The sequence below is a fragment of the Aspergillus uvarum genome, assembly GCF_003184745.1.
Source record: "Aspergillus uvarum CBS 121591 unplaced genomic scaffold BO82scaffold_32, whole genome shotgun sequence".
Taxonomy (NCBI): Eukaryota; Fungi; Ascomycota; class Eurotiomycetes; order Eurotiales; family Aspergillaceae; genus Aspergillus; species Aspergillus uvarum.
Window position 1 is genome coordinate 41010 of NW_020291329.1, and position 19523 is coordinate 60532.

Consider the following 19523-nt stretch of genomic DNA (forward strand, 5'->3'; position numbering starts at 1 on the left):
TGGCATATATCCTAGGGATTGAAACCATCCGTCATCGATACTGAGGTTTAGCATGGCAAGGGAAGGATGCAGGATTTATGGCTCTGGCCCAAGGAGAGAGGATTGAACATACTGTGAACACGGGCCCTTTTATAAGCTCGAGGGGCGAGCTCGAGAAATACCCCCTAGTAATTCTGGAGGTGTACCCAATGCAACAAGCTGTGCCTATGAACGGATACCATAGATCCTTCCGGGACAGTGGATCGTTATCTCCCTCTAGGGTTAATGGTGATGCTTGTTCATGTTTTCCTTATAGCAGAAGCAAACTGTGGAGTATACGTAATCGTCCACGGTGGACGTACGTATGTTCATTAAATTGTTGGTATGTGCACCAAGCAACGGGATCGAAAGATGATTGAAGCAAGTATAAATGCCCTGCTTCACTACCTGATCCAGGAGCAATTATCAAGCAATCTACTCAGCCTTTCACTACCGATCTACCTTACTACCCACCTTGCTATCTCGAGTACAATTCGGCATGTACGGCGTGCTTGCGGCTGCGCTTTTTGGCGTCGCCACTGCCTCGTCGCTGAGCAGTGTCTGCACAGCCGACTATGTGACCTCTGTCCTGCCAAATTCGAGCGATGACATCCCTTCTGGCATTACCATCGACACTAGTTCAGTGACTGCCAGTATCTACCGCAACTACTCCGTCTCCGATGCGATCTTCTGGGAGGACATGACCATCAACTTCTGCGAGGTGTCCTTTGCCTACCACCACCAGAACGGGGATGATCGGATTGTGGTACAGTACTGGATGCCAGCCCCGGACAGCTTCGCCAACCGATTCTTGGCCACAGGAGGTGCAGCCTATACCATCAACAACGGCTCCGGAGGGGCCGACATGGCGGGCGGCGTTGCCTTTGGCGCCGCCACCGGCTACACAGATGGAGGCTTTCCCTACTGGGGCGGCACTGACTTCGATGATGTGGTGATTTTGGGCAACGGTACTGCGAACTGGCCGGCCATCTATAACTGGGGTTATCAAGCCATAGCCGAGATGACTCAGATCGGCAAGGCCTTGACCAACAACTTCTTCAACGTCGGGACGAACACCACGAAGCTGTACAGCTACTTCATCGGATGTTCGGAAGGCGGACGAGAGGCGATGAGCCAGGCACAACGGGCCCCGGAGTTGTACGACGGCATTGTGGCGGGCGCCCCCGCCATGCGCTATGGCCAGCAGCAGGTGAACCACATCGCTGCTCCAGTGCAGATTCAGACCATGGGCTATTATCCTCCGTCGTGCGTGTTTGAGACGGTTATCAACGCCACCATCAACGCCTGTGATGGCATGGACGGCAAGGTAGACGGAGTGGTCGCGCGCAGCGACCTGTGCTTCCAGAACTTCAACATCTCAACCATGCTTGGCCAATCCTACTCGTGTGCTGAGGGCTCTACTGCCAGTCTGGGGCTGGGGTACGGGAAGAGGAGAAAGAGACAGTCGGCCTCAGTCACTCCAGCGCAGAACGGAACCATCAGTGCCAAAGACATCGAGGTGATTCAAGACCTCTTGACTGGACTGAAAGACTCCGACGGCAACCTCGTCTACTTCCCCTTTCAGCCGACCGCCGGCTTCGGTGATACCACCGTCTGGGACAGCACTACCGAGTCATGGACTATCACTTCACCCAACTCGAACGGCGAATGGGTTACCAAGTTTCTCCACTGGCAGAACATCACCGAGCTGGACCTGACTGGTGTGACCAACGACGACCTGAAGGCCTGGATGATCGAGGGCATGACCCTTTATATGGACTCTCTTCAAACCACCTTGCCAGACCTGACTCCCTTCCACTCCAAGGGAGGCCGCCTGCTGCATTTCCACGGCGAGGCAGACAGCAGTGTACCTCCGACTGGCTCCATCCACTACCATGAATCGGTCCGCAAGGTCTTGTATCCGGACCTCTCGTTTGCGGAGGGCAACGAGCAGCTGAACGACTGGTATCGGTTCTACCTGGTCCCGGGCGCTGCCCACTGCGCCACCAACGATGAGCAGCCCAACGCCGGGTTCCCGCGCGACAACTTTGCCCACTTGATTCAGTGGGTAGAGGAGAGTGTCGTGCCAACCACTATCAACGCCACCGTGCAGTCTGGCGCCAATGAGGGCGAAGTTCAGAAGATCTGCACCTGGCCATCGCGCCCGTATTGGAAGGACAACAACACGATGATCTGCGAAGAGAACGCCAGCTCCGTCAGTGCTATGCTCTGGAATCTCACCGCTTATGTCATGCCGGTCTATTAATTTAAAGAGATTCGCAGGTGGGACATATGGCCTACCGGACAAACTCATCCCTTTGTTGGGGCATGATTTCGTTGGTTCCTTGAGAGCTAGTCCAAAGATCACTTGAAAATTGTAGCATATCTTGGCATACCATATAATGTTTGTAGTAGAAGGAACCGGAGTTGAGCGCGGGTCCCCAGATAGGGATGATCCTCGAATCTTTTGAACTGATATATGTATACTAAAACTAAACACAATAGACAAGACTACATACTTACGTTTGCTCAATCCGGATACCAAGCACTAATATACTAACACAGAGCCATGTGGCATACACAACGACACCCTGAACTGGTATGGTAGCTCTGAAGCTGGACTCACAGAGATTATATGTCGCACTTGGCTGTGAAGGAAGAACACTCATCCGACATAATACACTCGATGCTATTGACATGCCAGACAAAAGTTTTCCATCATACCGGACCTGTGATCGTTCCTCCACTCGGTCCTTTTGCCCATCGATATACCGCCAAGCTCTCGGTAGAGCGCGAGCTGGATGAGATTGGACCTGGAAGAAGAAAAGACCCCGATCAGCGTATGAACACAAAAAGATAAACCTAGTATATACCTGAGCAAGACCGTTCGCGGAGACCTGAAGATTTCATGCCGAATTTGTTCAGCAACGACTGTGAAGATGCAGCCATGGTGACAAGCCTCGACCAACAGACACGATGATGCCGCTTGAAGACAGTCTGACCTGTGCCTCGCGCGTGACGTATGATTTCTTGGAGTAAGCATGAGTGTTTCCGGAAGAAGTGCGTCTGTTCGCCTGTCACCTATAACCCAGAGATCGCTTAAAACCTTCAGGCATGCAGAGAAACCAGCTGCATCTGCGAACAATTCCTCTATTTTTCCTCCACTCGCTGGTACTCGTCCTTGCATTCGGTTTCGTGTTTCGGTTCGTCTAGACTTGAGGAAGGCTAAAATTCACCTAGTAGAAAACATCCATTGGCATGGCTTTGATCGAGGGAGTGTCGCAATGCGCGAAAATACGCCTAGTCTGAAGCTGATGACAGTGATGCTGGGCTACACAGCTCTCTAGACAGGTATTGACCAGGTGGCTGGTGAGACAACATTGCGACATGTTGCAGAGCCTCCTGAAGAGAGCTTTCACTGAAATCGAGCTCCTGTTTTCTCAGTTCAACGCCACGAGACGAGATCGAAGAACTCCGTCTAGAGGCCTAACAGTTCTTGTCTGGTAGTGGCGAGCCTTGGGAGCAGAGTCAAAGCTGAGAGACTCTTCCCTTTTGAGTCCAAGCTCATGAGCGAGGAGTGAGGAGAAAGAGGGCGAGTCGGCAGGTGGACTGCTAGTAGATGGTTGGAGCTCGCTTGTCAATGGTATGAGACGTGAGGCTGTCTCCCCATTGGCATTCGCACTTTGCCTTTCCGCCTCTCCTCATCCTCCCCCCCCTCCATCACCACCACCACCACCCCCCCCCCCCCCCCCCCCATCCCCCTCATCGTGGCGGCGGCGGCGGCGGTAACGGCAGCAAATCCAGGAAATGCAGCGTGTAATTGAAGAGCAACGTGATGCACTTCGCAACATCAAGAAGCATTGATCAATGTAGTTAATAGTATAATCAATCCAATTTTCTAGATTCGACTCTTGATACTCAATTGAATTCTGCATAGTATTCATCTACCATCAAATTCAAATCATAAATCCTTCAAAGTACTCGTTGACCCATCGAGCCGCTTGCATTCCATCAGGCTCACTCCAACTAGCCGCAGCTCCGACATACCCATCCGGTCTCACAATGACCACCGCCGTCTGCGTCGCATCTGCCTCCCCGAACCACCTCCTCGTACATCCGCCCTTCTCTCCGCCAGCTTCATCAAGATACACTGTCCAGCGGCTTTGCTTCAGCACAGCGGGTAGATCTTCCAGCTCGAAGCTCTCCCGTAGGGCAGTGGTGAGCAAGGCAAAAGTCGCCACCTGCGAAACTGATGTGTATCGCGCGTGGCCCATGTACACATCATCTGTCGCCTGCTTCCTTTCACTAGTTGAATAGCTCTGAGCTGCATTTGTGGTTGCCGTAGCTAATGCACTTCCCTTGGCCAGCACCTCCTCACAAAACCCTTCTAGAAACCCGTTCTCGCTCCGGACATTTGGGACAACCAGGTACACGCGGAACTGACCAAGAAGTGGAATATCCAACTGCACTGGCACGGGATTCGCATCGATATACCTCGTCACGAGCGAAGGTGGGAGGAGGGAGCCGGGTTTCACCCTTTTTAAACCAGAGCCAGTGTGTCCGTTTCGTAGTTGTGTGTCCTCACATCTTCTCGTGAGCAGCTCCCCTGGAAGGTATTCCGCCCCGAACCCTGCGATAAATCGAATGTTCTCATCGAAGTTGCGGGCGAGGGCGGCCTCGCCCTGTTCGAAGGCAGCGACATGGCTGGCATCGAAGGCAATCAGATCGTTGGCGATCTTTCGACGCTCGCTGGAGTAACTGGACATGAGGGTGTTCGTAGCAAGCCCACGAGAATGGAGGTTGATCTTCCAGGCGAGGTTGAGGGAGTCGTGCATGCTGGTGTTGGCGCCTTGGGCAGCGAGCGCGGAGTGGACGTGACCAGCCTAGAATCTGTCTCAGTACATGTTGATTGTATAAGGTATGGGAGACATACATCACCCGCAATGAAGATGCAATTGTCAGGATCGGAGAAATTGCGCGCGACACGCTGGTTGACGATATAGTTGCCAAACCATTCTACACCGCGGTCAGTGTGCATCGTCGCCCAGCGCAATGCAAAAACATACCAATGCTCTTCCACTCGAGCGGGAACGGCTTCATGGCTTCCCGCGCCCGAGCCATGACATACTCTGGTGTAGCCATGGACTTGGGCACCCGCTCACCATCGGTGGCACTTAACTCCACGTATAGTCGAGTCATGTTGCGTTCGCGCGGAATCCAGAGGATCGACCCGGCTGTGTGAGAACGGACGGCGACTTTGCTCCAGAGATCGGGAAAGGTGGTGTCAATTTCGCCTGTCAATAATAGCAGCGAAGTGAGCTTCAACGGATCCCAACTGGCCCAGACAATAGATCAAAGGTCTCAAGGCGAAGCTTAAGACAGGGTTGGATTCCAGGAAGAGCTCCAAACATACCATCCAGCACCCCCCACGAAGCATTCGTCCTCTCGCCCTCCAACTGCGCATCGGGAATGAAGTCCCGCACCTTCGACCGAGCGCCATCACACCCAACAAGATATTTTGCGTAGACGATGCGCTCGTCCCCGGTGGTCAGCTCCTTGTACGTGACTTTGAGGGCGCCCGCCTCGTCTTTCTGCACGTCCACAAATTCGCTGTTCCGCGAGACTGATCCCCCTCGGCTTTCGATGTCCTTGATGAACACGTCCTCCAGCATTCCCTGGTGGGCAAGCAGGATGTATGGATCGGGGGCTCCGACTAGGTGGTCGGGGTAGTGGATTTTGCGACCGGTGCGACGGAGGGGTTGCGTGGGGGTGGAGTCCTGCGTGAGGGAGGAGTTAGTAATCGTGTATAACTAGAGAGTAGTGATAACAGGACAAGGACGCGAGGGTAAATGCAATGGAGGAAAGTACCCAGAACGAGATGTCGTAGACTTTGGCACCATGGCGTAGTAACGGGTCGGCAAGACGGAGCTGTTTCAGCGTTTCGATGGTCTTCGGCTGCAAACCGTCTGCTTTGCCCGTCGAGGTCTGATCGGGACGGTCATCGAGAAGAAGAACAGGAGTGCCGTAGCGAAGGAGATTGCACCTGCTTGTTGTTAGGATGCGGCTGGAGCGAAAATGGGGAGAGTGTATGAGGGGAAAGCGGGGGAGAAAAGAAAGAGGGGGACTTACGCCAGCATCAAGCCAGAGGGACCAGCCCCGACTATCACCACCGTGGTTGATTCTGGAGGAGTCATCTTGTCGCTGTTCAAGGATGCTATTGTGATAGAAAATATTTCAAAGCTCAACACCGAGTATATTTAATCGAACTGATTCGAGTTGGTTGCGGAGTATTGTTCGAGATTCGGGATGAAGACCGACCCCCACCCCCACCTTTGTTATTGCTTGCGACCGCGATAAGCACAGTCCGATCCACTATCTTAGCTCGTAGCTTGCTATCGAGTACAGTAGCTATCACAATCAACTATGCTTCAATCACTACCATTTCGTCACTCCACCATCAACCACAATATCACTCCCAGTCATATACGAGCTCGCATCACTAGCCAGGAACACACATGCGCCCATGATATCCTCCGGCTCGGCCAGGCGACCATTCATCGCATCGCGTTTCCACTCTTCGACCAGGTGGGGGAACTGCCACGGTTAGCTTCGTCGCTATCTTATCGGAGATCCCACCTACAGCAGCCGTCATTTCCGTGCGAACATATCCCGGTGAAATCGAATTAACTCGGATGTTCTGTCATCGTCAGCGCTCGCCCATCCTGGCAGCCCTGCAGCAGACACGCACATATTGGGCCAATTCCTTGGCGATTGCCGGACACATCGCCCTCACGGCCCCCTTGGTACCACAATACGCGCTGCACAGTTGCGACCGCACGGCAATGTGGCTGGCCATGCTGGCCACCAAGACAATACTGCCCTTTTGTGTCCCATTGGCGATCATCTGCCTTGCCGCGCGTTGGGCCGTCATGTGTACGCCCAACACGTTGACTCCGAGAAGAGCGGCGTGGTCCGCGTAGGTGAACTCTAGGAAGGGTTGGTGACGGTTGATACCAGCGCAAGGAACACAGATATCAAGAGCGTTATCAAAGTCGGTTTGGAAGGCTTTAAAGCCGGCATCGAGGGATTCTTCGGAGGAGACATCCACCCTAGGAAGTCAGCGATGGACATCTGTTGCAGTCTAGGATAGAGTGTATACTTGTAGTATGCAGTACGCACGCCGCACTCGGTCGCGATAGCTTCGAACTCTGCTTCGGGGGAGATCACGTCAAAGATGGCCACATTGGCACCGGCTTCGGCCAGACCGCGTGCAAATGCCAGACCACACCCGCGTGCGCCGCCAGTAACTAATGCGGTTCGACCTTGAAGGGAAAACTGACAACTTAGCCTGGGTTCTGAAATCCCAGGGTCAACTTACTCGAGACATGATGATAATGATGATGATGATGGTGTAAGGATTGTATGATCCAACCGGTTGAGCTGTGGTTGAGCTGTAGGTAGATTGTGGTGAGAGTTGTTATAAATAGGCTCGATAAGATAACCCGTCATCAATTCAACTTCACCCCCATTCTTGTCACCTCCACCTTCACCACGTTTGGCCATGGTATAATTGTCGCACTTCTGACCCAAAGTGCACAAGCAATCTTCTCAACTTCCACAAGAGACCAACATCATCATGGCCCCTCCCATTCATGTCAAAGAACCACAGACTCGCCCGGAGACATGTTGTCTTAACGTATCACAGCCCTCCCCGCAATCCCACCCCATTCCCGATTGTGATGGCTGATCCAACCGCGGTTCCAGATCATCGTCATCGGTGCCGGTCTCGCCGGACTAGGCACCGCCATTGCCTGTGCTCTTGCTGGACACAAAGTGCACATCCTTGAAGCGACCTCGTCGATCCGAGAAGTTGGTGCTGGCATTCAAGTTCTGCCCAACAGCTCCCGAGTGCTCACACACTGGGGTCTTCTTCCCCGTCTCACCCCGCACATGACCTCTCCCCGCGTCTGCAACTTTCTTCACTGGAAAGGCGAGATTATAAGCAGTCTAGACTTCCACGCCTCCGAATCGCAGTATCCCGGGACCTGGTATCGTGATTTTCACCGCGCAGACCTGCAGCGATGTTTGTTAGAGAGAGCGGAGGAACTTGGGGTGAAAGTCACTTGCGGGGCGAGGGTGGTGGATGTTGTGCCGGAGGTTGTGTCTACCGGTAAATCAGAAGGATGGGGAAACACTGCCACCGTCATTGCAGCAGACGGGCGAGAATGGCTCGGGGATTTGGTGATCAGCGCCGATGGGGTATTTGGGACCCTAAGCGAGAAAATGCTGCAGCGCCATGACCCGCCCGTCAAGACAGGGGACCTCGCCTATCGCTTGCTGCTGGATACGGAGAAGATGCTGCAGGATGAAGAGCTGAGGGACTTTGTTGTCAATCCTCAGGTGAACTATTGGCTGGGACCGGGGAAACATGCAGGTATGTGTCCCTGGTAAAGCTGAACTGCGGCCAAGACAATCTAATAAGCACAGTCAACTACGTCCTCCGCCAAGGTGAACTGTTCAACATGGTCCTCCTCGTACCGGATGATATCCCCGAAGAATCGCTGGCCACCACAGTCGAAGGAAACGTGGAGGAAATGTGTGGTCTGTTCAAAGGGTGGGATCCGAGGTGAGCTGTTTCGATCCGCCAACAATGCGAACTAGTACTAAAAGAACAGAATTCAAAAACTCCTCAAACTATGCCAATCTGTCCAGAAATGGCGCCTGTGTATCAGATTCGGTGACTGCGACTGGGCTCATCCTTCGGGTTCGTGGATTATGCTTGGGGATGCAGTGCATGCCACACTGCCTTACCTCGCGTCAGGGTACGTCACTTCTCAAGATGCGAGGACAATGCTAACGAGTCTAGGGCTGGAATGGCGTTCGAAGACGGTGCTGTGCTTGGAGAGTGTCTCTCGCGACTGCCGTCAGACCCTTCGATCGATAAAACCTCCCCCGCATTCCTAGAAGCGAAACGCCATGCGTTGGCCGTGTTTGAGAAATGTCGCAAACAAAGAACAAAGATGGTAGTGGAAAGGGGAAACGTACAGCAGTATTTGTATCACTTGGACGATGGACCGGAGCAGGAGGAACGCGACCGCAAGATGCGGATGGTGCCCACCCCGGAGGGCGAGGCTTTGGCGTGGAGAGACCCCGGCTTGGCCCCGAAGCTGCTGGGCTATGATCATATTGCAGATGTGAGTAGTCATTGGACCACCAAGATGTAAAACTGACGGAAGTAGGTGGATCGGTATTGGAGTTTTGGTGAGAAAGATACAGAGATTCGAGAAGCAAGGCTTTGAGCCTAGGTCACGTTGACAATGTTGAGAATATATCTTCGGACTAAATAGTGAACAGCAAGAATTGAATGCTCATACTCTGAAGAGCGAGAAGCATAGTGAGCAAGACACGAGGTTTCGAAAGATTGAACCATGTTGATTTCAAGTCAACGACGAAGATGATGCACAAATGCCTATATTATATGCCAGTATTCAAATGCGTATATCAAACCAGGTCATCCATCAAGGAGACCGCCATACAAAAACAATGTCAAAACAAACCTAGACATAAGAAATCAAACATAGGAAAGATAGGTAAGGAGCGACCATCGTCCGGTAGCGACCGTGACTATACTATACAGTTCCATCCCGAGTCCCGCCAGGCGGTAATGGTTTCCCAATCCGGAAGCTCCAAGAGTCGCGGCGCCCGTTCATCGTGCCTTCATGCCTCACAGCCTGAGGCCGCCACACCCCCCCCCGGTTGCACATCCGCTCTCTAGACGGGAAATTTCACTCCCGTCCGATCAGTCAGCCGTGGCTGGGATAGGATGCGAGGCAGAGCTCTGGCTTTGGGGTCCTGGTTGAATCGAAGTCGATCTCTCTTCAGGCTGAACAACTTGACCATAGCCCCCATTGCCTGCTCCTCACTCAACTGGATCTTGTCCAGCTCTTTGTCACCCACCCCCTCCAACGAAACGTCCTTGACACACGCGGCCACCATCCAGCGAGCCAGAACCTCAATGTCCCGCGCATTGCTCCAACACGGGAACATCGAAAGAATCTGGATGGCACGGGTGAACTCACGGTGGCTCGGGGTGCGAGGATCGGTCAAGTAGAGTCGAGGTCCGGGGACCTTCTGCTCCGTCAACCGTCGATCCAGCAGTCGCAGACACTCTCTGGGGGTCGGGTTGCGGAAAATGATTTCCTCTTGGAACAGTGCTGCCAGCCGAGGTCGATTGGCGAGCATCTGGTCCATCTCCTGGGCGGGTCCAGCCAGAATCACCACGGTCTGATCCAGATACTGAGGGAGTTGGTAGACGAACTCATCCACCGCCTGCTTTGTGGGTCCCTCCACCTCGCCCAAGCGATGCGCATCCTCGATAAACAGAACCCGACCGCGACTACGGTCGAGTTGGGCCCTTGCGCGAATCGCAGTGGGATACATGTGCGGAGCGAGCAGATCGGCAATCGAACAGGGCACAAGCTCACCATGAGACAACACCCCCATTTTGTAGTAAAGGGTGCCAAGCTCGCGGGCGACAGTCTTCTTCCCTGTGCCTGCAGTCATTGTTAGCATTCAAATCTTATCAATATAGGGTATGAAACTCACCGGATGCTCCCTTGAACACAAATCCGCAAGGCATCCGCTTGCCCGGGTTCAGCCCTTGCATCCAGGTGATCTTCATCTCATGATGATACCGCTTCAGGATGGAAATGATGTCGTCAGGGACAATGGAATGGCGTAGCTCCTCGCGGAAGCCCAAGGCGGGGGTGCCGCCAACCAGCTCGGGGTTGAAGTCTCTTCCCTCAAGTATACGAGGAATTGACTCGCCCTTCGCACCGACGCGGGTTCGTCGCTCGAAGTGATACTGCGCCGCTGCCAGAAGATGTTCGACGGCACGGGCGTGGTCAAAGTCCTGGCGCATACGGGCCGTGTCGAGCATGTCCAAAGCGGCTTGAAAGGCGTCGGGAGTGACATCCAAGTCCTGCTCGCGGAGCTTGCTATGGAAGAGCTCTTCTAGATGGTCGCGTGTAAGGGGTGCGAAGCGCACAAGCTGAGTGTCAAGAGCGCGACTCAGACGTGAGTGCGATCCGGTCTGTTGCAGGATGCGGCTAACGGCATCTTGTGCGCCGACCACAACGGTGCAGTGGTTGTCCCGTGGGATCCACAGATCCTCCAGGGCAGTCGCGTCCAGCGCAGTCTGACCCTGAGACAACTCCTGACGGTCGGCATCGATGTCGATGACAAGGACATTCCCGTTGTTGCTCGCAACAAGAGAGCGGATACTGTCTGCATCGAGTTGCGAGAGAGCTGACCAAGGTTTGACCCGAACTGTAACATGTTAGTACATATTGTTCTCATCAGGAAATTTGACTTACCCTCTCCGTTTGTCAACAGTCCTAACTCGAGGAGTATCTGCGCATACAACCGAACCGCCGTGCTCTTTCCAGTGCCAGGTGGCCCGGCAAAGATGCGATTCACCCTGAGAGGCAGACGGCGCTGGTTGCGAACCTCCCGGTGGTAGTTCTCCTCTGTAATATCAAACACCTCGGTGATCGACATCTGTAGGGAGTCCTGACCGACCAACTTCTGCACAGCCGCCCATGCCTCGCTGTGGGCGCGTGTTTGCTCTGGTCGTGGGCCTAGCAGATCGTCCTTCGAGAAGAAGAAATAATCCACTTCATCCATACCACTGTCTTGCTGATCCGCTAGGCAGTGAGCCTGGCGCTGCGCGACCGTCTTGACTAGCTCACGGACGGCGTGGGCGTTCGTGAAGCCCGACATGGCGCGCCCGCGCGCCAGTCTTCGAGCTGCAGCCTGAACGTAAGGGCCATCGAGACCGCCTTCAACCTGCATGCGGCCCTGGTATTCAATCACAATGCGACGAGCGAGAAGTTGAGCGAGGTCGCTACGATCAAAGTCATAGAATCGCAGTGTGCTGCAGATACGTTGCTGCAGGCGCGGGTGATCGCGCAGGAAGGTCGTTAGTGACGTCTCCTCGCCAGCGAAGATCACCACTATGCGGCCTGTCTTGCGCTCGAGAGCCTGCAAGACACTTGCGAGGATCTGCTCTGTTGCTTGGGACGAGATAGACTCTCCTAGCATGTGTGGTTGGTCGACGATGAGAACACCGGCTGTGTGGGCCAACGAGTTCGCGTCAGCGATGCGGTAGATCATCTGCTTGGCCCCGTCCGGTCCTTGGCTGGCGAGGTCGAGCCCAGTCGTCTCACAGACAGTTTGTGAATCGCAGATGCCAAGAGCATAGAGCATCTTAGCGTAGATGCGTGCGACGGTAGTTTTGCCTAGAAAGGTCAGTGACAATTCGAACGACCCAATTAGATAACCAGAGATAACTCACCCGTGCCTGGATTACCCACACAGGCCATGTTGTACCACTCATTCTTGGGGTCGCGACCGTGTCGCCGACAGATCTGCACCCAAGTCTGCACACCGCGCAACTGGCGCTTGACGTTGTCGTGGCCGACAAGGCTGTCCAGCTCATCAAGAGCCTCTTGTCGTGCAGTTTCGCGATCCAGGTGGTCGCGCTCCGCCAGCTCCTCGGCGGTTTGTTGAGGATGTTCGACCATGACGGGTGTTTCGGGCGGGGAAGGTGGAAGCTGGGTTTGTGTCGGTGTTGAGGTTTGGATCTGAAGCTGCGGTCGCATCTTAGCTGATTGCGGGGTTTGTGTCTGTGTCTGTGTCTGAGTTTGTGTCGATACTGATTGCTGTGGCTTCTTCGACCATAGCGAGAAGGGGAAGAAAGGAAATCGAGATGTCGCCGATGGGCGAGTCATCGAGCAGTCCATGCTGCGCAAAGGTTTGAGTAGTGGTGATAGCAGCTTCACAACGATTGGAAGCATATGGAGAGTGTTAAGAATCACAAGTTCGGATCTTTCAACAGTCAGTCAGGGGTGTGTAGGAGAATTAAGTCTGGGGATTGTTGGCCGTGGACCATGGTTATTATACTCTGGCCGACGTTCGCTGGGCAGCGAAAATCGCCGAGGTGAAGCCAGGCAGGTCATCGTCGATAGCACTGAGTTGGAGACCTATGACAGGGCGACAGGTAGTGAAGTGAGTGGTTGGTTCTTTTCCCCGTCGGTTGTCAAAAGTGAAGCCATAGATTCACCGCCACTTCAGCCCAACATGAAGAAGACGGACGGTGGTACAATGGCCACACTTCCAGGAAGACAACTTTCGAGGCACCAACGAGTCTATGGTGATGATACAGGCCTAGAAGACCACAACCAATCCCTTTCCTATACTCTGAAACACGGGCAAGTTGAAACAGCAGGGCAAGGACCAGCAGGCGGCCTGTTAGGAGGCATGAGTTGGAGGGGATGTCTGGAGATGCACCAAAACCGCCGGGCCGCATTAGGCGGATGTGGTGATCTGGCTTGGCTGCGCTGGGCCTATCATATCCGTCAAGGTGGCTGCCGATCATTCCCCCGGGGAACCTCGCCTCGGCCAACTTGCTGCCTATATTATTTTGTCCCTGTCGATGTGGCTCGTCTGGTGAGGCTTGCTCCATGGATGCTGGGTGTAGTCATCCAGTAATGCGACCAACCAGGCAAGCGATCGCGTGGCATAATTCCACGATATGCACCGCGTGAGAGGGGCTGCTTCCCTGCTTTTTCTTGCCCCTCTCTGAGAAACGCCGATAAGAGCACTGCCCCCGCCTCATTGATAGTAGTCATGGCGCGCTTGAATCCAAGATTCGCTCCCAGCAACACTGCCTCGGTTCTGGTCTGAACAACACCACAACAGTGGATATCCCACGGAACTGGAAAGGCTGCCCCGTCATCCTTTTGCGCCTAGTCAGTCTGATTGGGCGGTCCCTGAACTCGACTCCTGACTAGGTTGCGGAGCCCAATTCCCCACGGCGATCGCATCGTCTGGCGTCAAGCGCGGTTGATGCTCTCAACTTCCACTGCTCTATCCATCGTAGTTGGGTGCATTACCGTAGTACCTGAACAGTCGTAGGAGCTTCATGGAGAGCACATGCCATCTCCAACATTCGTCATTCTCCAGACAGAAGCAAGCAGCGGCAGATGCGCTGCTTGCTATTCCGAGTAGATTTCATGGTTATGAGCACCTGATTTCTATTTGAACAATTTAATGTATAATACTTGACCAAACTGCTCCACCCCATCCCCAATCGCTCCCATTGCTCACCGATATCACCAAGTCCACCGTGGTGCGGTCCTGAGTGTGGCATATTGCTCACCGCCCGACTCCTTCTAGATGTCGCTACTGAGGCAGTCCGCAACCTCTCACTACTTGCGGATTCTCACACCTCCACTCTCCACTACTCTCATCTCTTCCATCTTCATCCCATCTCTTTCCGATCCACCAAATGTCCATTGAGTTCTACATCAACTCCAAAATCTTCGATCTGCAACTAGGACCTCGATTCATCGAATCCTACAGCGCGACGAAGACAGCTGTACAGCTAAGTGGCCACCAGTCTCTTCACACTCTGAGCACCAAAATCTTTCTCAAAAGCATCGCCGCCTTGAAATAATGACTAACGTGTGCATGAATCTCGAGCCATAATTTCCTTATGCTCGAATCTGAATTTCAACCAGCCTGTCTCTACACCTGTATGCGATCCGAACCATGTCAGCATTCTGGCGAGTCCCTTTCACTTCCAGCCCCGGTCAGTCTCAAAGCACATATCCAATTCTCTCTTGCGGCTAATTTTACAAGTAGATGTGTCCGAGTATTCGAGAGAGTGTGACACATTCACCAGTAAGCCGTGCAGAGGTCCTTTGCCCAACCCATATCAGTTGCCAGATCGATTTACAAGGTAAAAGGCTGCTCAACACGTCATACCAGACTGGCTGATCCACTTCCATCACAAAGTTACCTTGTCTCATGATTAGTCTCGATAGTCCATGTAAGGTATGTCCTCTAGGCTTCATTCTCTTCCTTCCACTTTCTCTTTCTCCCGCTTTGGCCTCCGCACAACCTTTCCTGATTCAATCTACCTTCTCTGCATGTCCTGGCGTTCTTGTCTGCCAAATAAACCATTCATACTTTGAGCCATTTTCACGATCAATGCTTCCATCAAAAGGGGCATCTGGTAAGAAAGACGATTCCTGTATGCACATGAGCCTTCTCATCGTCCCATAATCTTATATTCTTTGCCTTATCTTGGAAGCTGCTGACAACGGATCTTTTCAGCTCCCGCAACTTTAAGTACCGTCATTTTTGCTCCACACCGGCTCAAGAACGTCACCCAGATCCGTCGTTCCGAGTCCCGGATTTCTTCATCAACGGGGCGCGAGTTGAAATTTTCAAGTAGGCCGTGTTACGATCGAAGCAAAGTCACGTATGCACAATCACACTACTAGAGTCTCTGGTTCTCGTCACTTTAGAGCCTTCAATTGAACTCGGTGGCTGACAGAAAGCCTTGAGGTTTTATTATAGGGGTATCCTATCCACCGAATAGTCACGAGCACGGCACTCACTACCGCTACTTCAAGTCTGCTGTTTGCGTTGTCATTGTACAAGTACTGACGTTGGTTACACTTAGCCTTACTTCACCATGTTTACTGGTTTCTTCGGCAAGGCTGCGGCCACGGGGGGTAACCAGGCCCGAGAGGGGACTGCTCCCGTGGTGGACAGCTCTTGTGAAGCGCGATCTTCGGTCCTCCCAACAGGCCTTCGGGATGAGGGGCTTCTTGCTGTCGGGGGTGTGCAAGACTCACCAGCCGCCCCCAAAAAAACGAGAATATAGGAGAAAGAAAGGCTGAATTTGATCACTCGTTTCAGGGTGATGTCATGAGACTATTTGACCAGGGCTACGAAGGGTCCGCGTACGCGGTGAACGGCTTGTGAGGCACGGACTCCGGTCCTCCCGATGCCTTCAGGCTGAGGGGCTTCTAGCTGTCCAGGGTGTGCATGGTTTACCAACCACCCTCCAAGTTCAGGAAACGGGTGGATGAAATGATGAGTTGCTCTCACCATACTGACTTGGTTAGTGTGGCTCGCGGGAGCCAGAGACCAGGTCCAGGGGGTGTCTACTCGGACAGTCTTGTTGGCATGGACTCCGGTCCGCTCAATATGCCTTTGGGCTGAGGGGCTTCTCATTGTCGGGGGTGTTTACCTATTGCCCCAAAATCTTGTGACTCAAATGGAAGAAAGGCAAACGTGCGAAACGGGAACACCAGGTCAAGAAAAATTCGATCTAGGAGGAGCAATAAGTTCCCGCGTGTCGGCGGGTTCAAGGGCCATGACGATTGTTGAAGTGAAACTCCAATCCACGAGTAAGAACAAGGGGCACCATAAGAGCCATTCAAGCAAACAGCCGGTCCACCAGGGAGAAAGTCCCGCGTCTCGGCGGGTTCAAGGACCAGGAGAATTGTTTGAGCGATCAGCCGGTCCAGAAGCAAGAACAAGGACTCGCGTGTCTGCGGGATCACGCGCCATGACGATTGTTGATCTGATCCACGAGTAAGAACAAGGAGCACCATGAGAACTATTTGAGCAAACCACCGGTGCACCAGGAAGAGCAAGTCCCGCGTGTCGGCGGGATTAAGCGCCATGGCGATTTTTGAAGCGACAAGAATGAGGTCCCGCGTGTCGGCGGGTTCGAGCGCTATCATGATTGTTGAAGTGAAAACCCGATCACTAGCAAGAGCGAGATCTGAGCGCCGTGATGATTTTACATTGCCCGTTGCACGAGCTAGTACAAGGTCTGAGCGCTATGATCATCTCTATGTGAGTGCCTGTTGCATAATAAAGAATGATGCCCCTCGTGTCCGGGAGCAAGCTTCATGGTGATGGTTGAAGTGAATACCCAGTCCATGAGCAGGGACTTGATCTGAGAGTTATGATGAGTCTTTAAACATGCCCATTGCAGGAGCAAGAACAAGATCCGCCATCATCAACAGAATCATGCGCTACGAAAATAATCAGTCAGATGATTCGCTTTCCTCTCTGCAATGATTCTGGTAGTCATCGTCCAGGCTCGTACTATTCTGATTGATCGTTACGAGATAATTCAACCTAGCGAATGGGGTCGACAACTAGAAACGAAAGCCCCCGAGTCGCCCCTTTGAAGGTCTATCAAGAATACCCTCGCTGTCTTACATTTTCCTACACGAATGATCAATGACAGGTTGGCTTCTCTCTCCGTTTGAATAGCTTGCTCCGAACTCTTATGCAGCAGAGATTTTCAAAGTGCGGATCTAGCTTGGTGTACCCATACGAGCCTAGAGCTCTACCGCGGATACTACCGCCTCTGGTGCCGATCCTGCTACCATTTGAGAGGCCAGGTTCAGAGGGACGAAGATCATGGAGGCCGAGCCTTGCTTACCATATTTTCTCAGAAACAGTCGCTACGAAGACATCATCGGAGATGATTTTCGTGGTGGTTGCGGAATACTTATCCACACTTTAATGCCTGACAGTGGGATTGATTGAGTGAAATGAGTCTATTAAGTCTATATCCTATATCCCAGTTTGTATGTATACTTTTAAGCTGCAATAGTCCGAAGGGTTGCGAGAAGAGAATGATGAAACGAACGAGGATTAAGCATCTTCCACCCCCTTTCCACCGCGCCGCCCCTTCTTCAGAGTGTGAAGTACATACACTATACTCGTCAGCAGGCCCAACCCGCCTAAACCGATCCCCATATAAAATGCGCCGCGGTATCCTACCAACGTGTCATGGAACGTCTTCCCGCCGTTGTTCACATGCACCTCGACGGTTCCCGCGAACCCCAGACCTAGCGAGATACTGTAATTCACGATCGTGCACACCAAAGACGCCGCAACGCCCTGGTGCTCTCTGCCCACGGCGTCGCTCAGCACCACCGTCGCAGCAGGGAAGGACATGTCCATCCCGAAGGGGATGACGATGAGCGTAACGAACGAGAGCGCCCAGTACGTCTGATGCACGGGCATAATAGCTGAGAATACATTGCCCAGAGTGAACGCCACCATCGCCATGACCATGATCCAGCCGGGGTGCAGGCGACTCAGCAGGTGGCCCGTGGAGAATGCGGCGATAATCCCCATAACTGTGGGCGGGAGAAATTGCACGGATGCAAGAATGGGGTGTACCCCGCGGATGTCCTCCAAGAACCGCCAGAAGTAGTAAATCCAGATACCGAAACTGGCCCAGCCGCAGGCGATGCAACCCAGAATAAACGAGACGTCCACATTCAGGGCATGGAACGGGATGAGCGGGTTGCTTGAGAAGCCGATCTCCCAGATGAAGAATCCTGCAATGATCAACAGGCCGATGATCAGCAGGATGTACACGTATGGCTGCTCCCAGCCAACAACAGGGGCTTGGTTCCAGGCGATGTTGACGAGGACAAGGCCCGTGACGCCCAGGGTCGCGCCGATGAGGTCCATCTCGGCGCAGAGGGCGCGGAGGGAGAGGGTGCGGATGCGTGGATCAGTGGGCTCGGGCGGGATTGCGTAGATGCCCAGGATGGCCAGCACGAAGCACCAGATGGCCATCGACCACCAGATCCACGGCCACCAGGCGAGTTGGGCGAAGACGGCGGCGAAGATGGCGCCGATGACGGAGCCGTTGGGGGCCATGGAGCCGAACAGGGCGAAAACCATGTGCTTCTTCTTGCCGGGGCGGTAGGTGGCGCCTAGAATGGCCAAGCCATTCGGGAGCAGCATGGCAGGGCCCAGTCCTTGAAGGGTACGTGCGAAGATGAAGAGGATATAGTTGGAGTAGACGCTCACGCCGGCGACCATGGACCAGAGCGCGAACCAGAGGAAGCCGATGATAAACATAAGGCGGTACCCGAAAAGATCACCTAGTCGGCCAAAGAAGAGGATGAAGGTGCCGACAGTAAGCGAGTAGCCTGCAATCAGCCAGCTCAAAATACCCGGCTGCATGATGTTGAGCCCGTCGCCGATAATGTCCAACGGTGCAAGACACACTCCCAGCGCGGCTTGGGTCATGAACTGTGCCATGCACACCACTAGCACGAAGATGAGCTCATGGATTGGATTCCAGTGGTCTGCAGCCGAGCGCATGGATTCGGTCCGCGTGAGGTCGGAGTCCTGTGGACGTTCATCTTCACTATCTCCGTTGAGGGAGTGCTTGGTCGAGCTCGACAGCGACATCTTGCGGCCTGGAATATCAGGCAGTGAGGCGGGATCGCTCCCGATGTCGGATCCACGAGGCAAATTGAAGCTGTTTTCGATAGGGCGCGCTGATTCTAAGCAGGACGACCCTGTCAGATATAAGAATATTGACTACGTTGAAGAGGTGAATTCCGACTCGGAGCAGAGTCAAATCCAGGTCGAAAAAAGCTGGGATCGAAAGGGCTGAAGTAAGAAGTCATCCAGCATCCAAGTGGGAGATGTGGGGCATGTGGGACTCTTGCAGCAGTGGGAAAGTGGGAGCACTTCAAGAGGAGTACGCGTGAGTGAGGTGGAAGGGAACCCCCTGACTCAGGTGAGGCAAGGAAAGCAGACTTCTCTTGATAGCATATGAATTGATGTTCAGGGTCACCTGGTGTTCGCCATCGCAG

The 19523-nt window shown here is 53.5% G+C and overlaps 6 protein-coding genes across 6 annotated transcripts; 3 read left to right on the top strand and 3 right to left on the bottom strand.

The window, feature by feature from the left end:
• Positions 1–517: 517 nt before the first annotated feature.
• BO82DRAFT_375118 (tannase) lies at positions 518–2284 on the top strand (the record flags this gene model as incomplete). Its single annotated transcript, XM_025637460.1, has 1 exon — positions 518–2284. One exon carries the CDS (start codon positions 518–520, stop codon positions 2282–2284), a length of 1767 nt encoding a protein of 588 aa, XP_025491148.1.
• Positions 2285–3969: 1685 nt separating this feature from the next.
• Positions 3970–7674, bottom strand: BO82DRAFT_311589 (FAD binding domain protein). The gene is made up of 10 exons (XM_025632411.1): positions 7397–7674; positions 7178–7353; positions 6767–7127; positions 6659–6715; positions 6458–6612; positions 5887–6061; positions 5432–5795; positions 5085–5312; positions 4952–5034; positions 3970–4901 (listed from the first exon to the last, which is right to left on the bottom strand). The coding sequence occupies exons 1-10, from the start codon at positions 7403–7405 to the stop codon at positions 3975–3977; spliced, it is 2535 nt and encodes an 844-aa protein (XP_025491149.1). The 5' UTR covers positions 7406–7674; the 3' UTR covers positions 3970–3974.
• On the top strand, positions 7565–9542 carry BO82DRAFT_336845 (FAD dependent oxidoreductase). The gene is made up of 6 exons (XM_025633368.1): positions 7565–7714; positions 7783–8452; positions 8506–8644; positions 8694–8840; positions 8885–9212; positions 9258–9542. Exons 1-6 carry the CDS (start codon positions 7655–7657, stop codon positions 9315–9317), a joined length of 1404 nt encoding a protein of 467 aa, XP_025491150.1. The 5' UTR covers positions 7565–7654; the 3' UTR covers positions 9318–9542.
• On the bottom strand, positions 9364–13318 carry GbpA. The gene is made up of 4 exons (XM_025633369.1): positions 12374–13318; positions 11394–12317; positions 10624–11346; positions 9364–10571 (listed from the first exon to the last, which is right to left on the bottom strand). The coding sequence occupies exons 1-4, from the start codon at positions 12873–12875 to the stop codon at positions 9790–9792; spliced, it is 2931 nt and encodes a 976-aa protein (XP_025491151.1). The 5' UTR covers positions 12876–13318; the 3' UTR covers positions 9364–9789.
• Positions 13319–14477: 1159 nt separating this feature from the next.
• BO82DRAFT_97018 (uncharacterized protein) lies at positions 14478–15937 on the top strand. Its single transcript, XM_025641712.1, has 6 exons — positions 14478–14544; positions 14601–14671; positions 14725–14821; positions 14907–14911; positions 15445–15472; positions 15551–15937. The coding sequence occupies exons 2-6, from the start codon at positions 14632–14634 to the stop codon at positions 15768–15770; spliced, it is 390 nt and encodes a 129-aa protein (XP_025491152.1). The 5' UTR covers positions 14478–14544; positions 14601–14631; the 3' UTR covers positions 15771–15937.
• A 1604-nt stretch (positions 15938–17541) lies between these two features.
• Positions 17542–19041, bottom strand: BO82DRAFT_311598 (MFS transporter). Its single transcript, XM_025632412.1, has one exon. It carries the CDS (start codon positions 19021–19023, stop codon positions 17551–17553), a length of 1473 nt encoding a protein of 490 aa, XP_025491153.1. The 5' UTR covers positions 19024–19041; the 3' UTR covers positions 17542–17550.
• Positions 19042–19523: the final 482 nt, after the last annotated feature.

What these genes read in the sequence shown, in the direction of transcription:
- BO82DRAFT_311589 (XM_025632411.1), bottom strand. An exon ending in CCAAGGAATTGGCCCAATAT is followed by an intron (nt 6,716 to 6,766) that starts GTGCGTGTCTGC and finishes TGACGATGACAG; the next exon opens with AACATCCGAGTTAATTCGAT. An exon ending in GCTCGAGTGGAAGAGCATTG is followed by an intron (nt 5,035 to 5,084) that starts GTATGTTTTTGC and finishes ACCGCGGTGTAG; the next exon opens with AATGGTTTGGCAACTATATC.
- BO82DRAFT_336845 (XM_025633368.1), top strand. Translation starts at nt 7,655, where the DNA reads ATGGCCCCTCCCATTCATGTCAAAGAACCACAGACTCGCCCGGAGACA. An exon ending in CGGAGACATGTTGTCTTAAC is followed by an intron (nt 7,715 to 7,782) that starts GTATCACAGCCC and finishes CCGCGGTTCCAG; the next exon opens with ATCATCGTCATCGGTGCCGG. An exon ending in GGGACCGGGGAAACATGCAG is followed by an intron (nt 8,453 to 8,505) that starts GTATGTGTCCCT and finishes TAATAAGCACAG; the next exon opens with TCAACTACGTCCTCCGCCAA.
- BO82DRAFT_97018 (XM_025641712.1), top strand. Translation starts at nt 14,632, where the DNA reads ATGTCAGCATTCTGGCGAGTCCCTTTCACTTCCAGCCCCG. An exon ending in CCCTTTCACTTCCAGCCCCG is followed by an intron (nt 14,672 to 14,724) that starts GTCAGTCTCAAA and finishes TTTTACAAGTAG; the next exon opens with ATGTGTCCGAGTATTCGAGA. An exon ending in TATCCACCGAATAGTCACGA is followed by an intron (nt 15,473 to 15,550) that starts GCACGGCACTCA and finishes GGTTACACTTAG; the next exon opens with CCTTACTTCACCATGTTTAC.
- GbpA (XM_025633369.1), bottom strand. Translation starts at nt 12,875, where the DNA reads ATGCTTCCAATCGTTGTGAAGCTGCTATCACCACTACTCAAACCTTTG. An exon ending in TGTGGGTAATCCAGGCACGG is followed by an intron (nt 12,318 to 12,373) that starts GTGAGTTATCTC and finishes TGACCTTTCTAG; the next exon opens with GCAAAACTACCGTCGCACGC. An exon ending in ACTGTTGACAAACGGAGAGG is followed by an intron (nt 11,347 to 11,393) that starts GTAAGTCAAATT and finishes AACATGTTACAG; the next exon opens with TTCGGGTCAAACCTTGGTCA.
- BO82DRAFT_311598 (XM_025632412.1), bottom strand. Translation starts at nt 19,023, where the DNA reads ATGCGCTCGGCTGCAGACCACTGGAATCCAATCCATGAGCTCATCTTC.